General features: G+C 36.2%; 1 protein-coding gene across 1 annotated transcript; it reads left to right on the plus strand.

Annotated features, from left to right (window-relative positions):
* Window positions 1-303: 303 nt before the first annotated feature.
* LOC308649988 (gap junction alpha-1 protein-like) lies at window positions 304-1,356 on the plus strand (the record flags this gene model as incomplete). Its single annotated transcript, XM_081295915.1, has 1 exon — window positions 304-1,356. One exon carries the CDS (start codon window positions 304-306, stop codon window positions 1,354-1,356), a length of 1,053 nt encoding a protein of 350 aa, XP_081152041.1.
* Window positions 1,357-5,216: the final 3,860 nt, after the last annotated feature.

Here is a 5,216-nt window from a genome sequence, read left to right on the forward strand (position 1 = left end):
GTTAAGATGGCAGTTCAGCCTCTGTACATAGAATCGGTTGCTTCTCGGATCAAACTTTATCTCAAAATAAATAAATAAATAAGTATGAGACTCTGGGAGTGGAAATGTAATTGGAAGAGCTTACACTTGGCTTTTGTTTTTGTTTTGTTTTTGTTTTGTTTTTGATGGAGGCTAGAAAGGAAACAATTTGTAATATTTTAGCTGTCAGCTGAAAAAAAAAAAGACACCGTCTCTTAAGCTGGTAATTTGTAATTATACTCATTGAGTTGCCTCTTGGTTTTTTTCAGAAGGTGTCCAGGCATCATGGCTGACTGGAGTTTCTTAAGGAAACTCCTTGACAAAGTCCAAAGCCACTCCAATTCTGGAGGGAAGGTGTGGTTGTATGTTCTCTTCATTTTTCGAATCCTGATACTGAAGACAGCAATTGAGTCAGTTTGGAATGATGAGCAGTCTGCCTTTAGTTGTAACACCCAACAACCTGGTTGTCAAAACGTCTGCTACGACAAGTCTTTCCCAATTTCTCATGTGCGCTTCTGGGTCCTGCAGATCATATTTGTGTCCACACCCCCACTTTTGTACCTGGCTCATGTGATCTATGTGATGCACAAAGAAGAGAAACCGAACAAGAAAGTTGACGAAACTGATGAGCACAAGGTAGAAATGCAGAAGAAGGATATTGAAATAGAGGACAAGTGTGTCGTTACGGAGAATGATCAAGTGAAAACGGAAGGAAGTCTGAAGATCTCCTACATCATCAGTATCTTCTTCAAGTGTGTCTTTGAGGTAGCCTTCTTGCTGATCCAGTGGTACATCTATGGATTCAGCTTGAGTGCTGTCTACACTTGCAGAAGAGAGCCCTGCCCACATCAAGTGGACTGCTTCCTCTCTCGCCCCACAGAGAAAACCATCTTCATCATCTTCATGCTGGTGGTGTCTTTGGTGTCTCTTGCCTTGAATATCATCGAACTCTTCTGTTTCTACTTCGACAGACCCTCAACGTATTCCCGGTTGAAAAAATGCTCCTCACCAACTGCTCCCCAGTCACCTACGTTTCCTCCTGTGGAAAAGGCAGTCACTGGTGACAGAAACAATTCTTCATACCCCATTTGTAACAAGCAAGCAAGTGGACAAAACAAGGCTAATGATAGCACAGAACAAAACCCAATGGGGCAGGCAGGAAGCACCATCTTTAATTCCCACAACCAGACTTTTTATTTCCCCAATGACAACTCTAATTCTAAGGAAATCACTGCTGGACATGACCCACAGCCACCAACCAGAGTGGTCCAGGAACCTTCAAGCAGAGCCAGTGGCCATGCTAGCAGCCGACCTTGGCCTAGTGGCTTGAAGGTCTAGATACAGGCTTGAGCATCAAAATTTCACTCGATTGTGGAGAAGAAAAAAGTGCTATAGAAAGGGCACCCTAGGTGTTAATTTTGCTCCAGTTGGAGGTGGTACTCAACAGTCTTAGTCATGAGGCTTAGAAAACAACAAAGACTTTAGAATGTAGGTTCATCAGGGGGTGTCTGGGATAGGTGGGTGGAGAGGGAGGGGATAAGGGAGGTACACGTGGATATTTAACGTAGTGAATTCAAAGAACTTAATTTCTAAAGCAGAGTTGCATTAGGTGATACATAGGTAAGGGCTTTTTCTCCCTGACCTACACCCCTAAGAATGGTTCTGTGTATGTGAAAGAATGGGTGATCATTGTGGCTAAATATTTTTTAAATTTTTGTTGTACCAAGAAACTGAAATTGCTTTGGCCAGGATAAATACTTCCTGAATATTGTATTTCTTTGCAATAAGAAAAAGACAGAGATTGTTCTTATGTCTCTGCTAAAACATTCCATTGTTAAAATTTGCACTTTGAAGGTAAACTTTCAATCCTCCAGGTGTCAAAGGACTTGTGCTACTACTTTTTTTTTTTTTTTTATTCTTGGTAGCAACTGAAAGTTCAGACAAGGCCCACAGAAAAAGTTGTTCCATGCATTTGCCATGAATTTGCATCTCAGCCAGTTCCAGGAATATTTTTTTTTTGCATCCACTTTCATCATATCATTGCCATCACTTTTCTTCATTCCTCAACTACTATTCACATTCCTTTAATGGTTTCTGTAAACATTTTTAAAACAGTTGGCATGTCACTTAGCATTTTCTTTGATTTAGTGTCAGGGAAGCAAGCCATGCTCAATATTTAACAATCACTTGTATGTGTATAAGTGTAGAAGAGTGTGTTTAATTTCTCATGTATTGGTACAAGCAGATTCAGCATAAACTCACAAACACAGATTTGAAAATAATGTACACACAGTGTTCAAATTTGAACCTTTCTCATGGATTTTGTGGTGTGGGCCAATATGGTGTTTACATTATATAATTCCTGCTGTGCAAATAAAGCACATTTTTTTCCTAAAATGTTTTTCCCCATGTCTTCTATTATGGATTCTAGTTTTGTTAATTATGATTTTTTTTCTTTCTCTTTTTTTAGAATGTAGCAGTAATGCTATTACTGAAATGAATGATTTCCTTTTTCAACTGATGGTTGAATGATAGAATAGTACTGTAAACAGGCTTTAGTCATCAATGTGAGAGAATCAGAAGATATGCTTAGAGTGGACTATTAAGTGTGCCTAAAGGAATTTTGCAGAAACTGGTATTCTTGATTATTGTCTTATTTAATACACATTAATTCAGAACTTGTATTCTCTTATGAGGTTGAAAGTCTTTTGGAGTGACCAGCAACTTTGATGTTTGCACTAAGATTTTGTTTGCAATGCAAGAGATGTTGAAAGAGGTTCAGTAGTGCACATGTAACTAATTTATTTGAACTATATCCTGAAGACATCCACCAGTTTCTTCAAATGCCTTTTTAAACTCATCACAGATGATTGGTGAAAATGCTGAATATCATACTTTTCTTCTTGCATATCAGCTACATAAAGTTTTGTACAATAAAAATACTAATTTGTTGGACATTCCATGTTAAACAACTGTCGTGTTTAGCTTCATTGCATTGATCTGATTCATCAGATCTTGTGTTCTGGAAAGTGTTCTTTATTCAGTAAAGTTTTAATTTAGTATAAAGACAGCCAGTATATTCACTACTATCAAAGACTTCTCTTGGTTATGAGAATTTGGGCAAAGGGCTGGGGATGTGGCCTAAGGGTAGAATACTTGCCTTGCTTGCACCAGACCCTGAGTTGGATCCCCAGCACTACAAAAAAAAAAAAAAAAAATCAGAATTGGGGTTAAACAAAATTCAAATTCTCTGGGATCTTTAAAAGAACAGTATTCCTCCATCAGCTATGATCAGTACAACATTAATTGTGAACATTTTTGGATATTTACCTGAGAGGATAAATTATATAAGAACTTAACTTGGAATGCAACTTTTTTGTTGGGAGGTAAGGGCAGTGCTATGGATGGAAACCAAGACTACATTCTAAGCATGGACTCTACCACTGAGTTACACTACCAGGTGGACACAAATTTAATGAATGTGTAATAGTATTTAAAATAGGGTAGTCATATGTAATAATAAATCACAAAAACTTAAGGATGCTGAAATTTTAATGTTATATAGCAATCAAAAAGAAGTTCAGTTTGAGTTAATTCAAGCCAGCAGCAAAATAATAAAATAGATATTGGAAATTTTATTACAAGATTTTGTGAGAGTATAGAAAGTAAGATTTAAAAAAATATCCAAGAAAAAAATTATTGAAAAGTAGCAGAGTAATTCTGGGCAATTGATAATATAGTTTTACTAAGTTGTTAACATTCATTACCTGCCATAAAACAAATTTGTGATTTAATAATTCAATGGAGCACATATATTTTAAGAATTTGTTTTTTTCTTTCTTTGCAGTATGGGGGATAGAACCCAGAGGCACTCTACTACCAAGCTACATCTGCAGCCCTTTTTATTTTTCATTTTGAGATAGGATCTCACTAAGTTGCTGAGGCTGGCCTTGAATTTTTGATCCTTCTGTCCTTCCAAGTCACTGGGATTACAGGCATGTGCAACCTCACATGGCTAAATTTAGTAATTTCAAAGTAACCCTGCTCAGTTCAGTTGTTTCTTTACTATGCTTAGATGAGCAAAGTTTATGTGACTTTTCTAAATTCAGAGAATTAACTCATGACCAGTATCCTAATCTATTATTTGATAAAGGTAATATCAACTTTTTTTTACTCTCATTTAACCAGTGAGAGCTGTGTGTGTGTGTGTGTATTTGCATTTACCACGGGGAATGGTGGATTAAATGTATGTATGTTTCCTATACTGACGCTGCCTAAGATGTGGTTGGACAATGATAGGCTGCTGAGTGATACAGTGGTAGGGTAGAGGCATGAAATGCATCATGAGGAGAAGGGAGCAAGTTCATCTTTCAGAAATAGGTCATCCTCAAGATTTCCCAACTGTAGGCTTTTCACTATTTAAAAAAGTACATGCATATGTATATGTGTGCATATTAAGGATACTCATGTATGTATATATGTGTATAAAAATACCTATTAAAAATGTATACATATGCCTGTAATCCCAGCAGCTCAGAAGGCTGAGACAGGATGATTGCAATTTCAAAGCTAGCCTCAGCAACACAGCAAGGCCCTGTCTAAAAACTAAAAGGGCTGAATGTGGCTCAGCGGTTAACCCATGGGTTCAATTCCTGGTACCAAAAAACAAACAAAAATATGTTTGTGTGTTTGTGCATACAGTTTAGTGGTAGAGTCTAAAATGCCCTGGTTTCAATCCCCAGCACCACACACACACACACACACACACACACACAAATTATATATATGTATATATATAATATTATTATATTAAAGGCATATGTATTATTACATATGTAAATTATATATTATATAAATTATGTGTATGATAATACATATATGTTTAGCATGTGTTCAGAATTTTTATACATGCTCAATCACAGTTCCTATAAGAATCATACAATGTGAATCTTTCCAAAAGCTATAAAAGTTATGTTCAATTCTTCACTTTGCTTATCTTAATTGGCTGGCTACTTTTACCAACTAAATATTAAATTGAACTGTCTGTATTTTAAAATTATGGGAAAGTTAAACAGTTTCAGTCTAAAAATACTTATTAAACATTTTTTGCATAAGATTTAATGTTTTAAAAGTTGGATATTTTGAATCTTCTGGAAACTAGAATAGTAGGACTTCCTGTGATGATGAGTGTTTTATGC

The sequence above is a fragment of the Spermophilus citellus genome (genome assembly GCF_964194105.1).
Source record: "Spermophilus citellus genome assembly, chromosome: 5".
Lineage (NCBI taxonomy): Eukaryota > Metazoa > Chordata > Mammalia > Rodentia > Sciuridae > Spermophilus > Spermophilus citellus.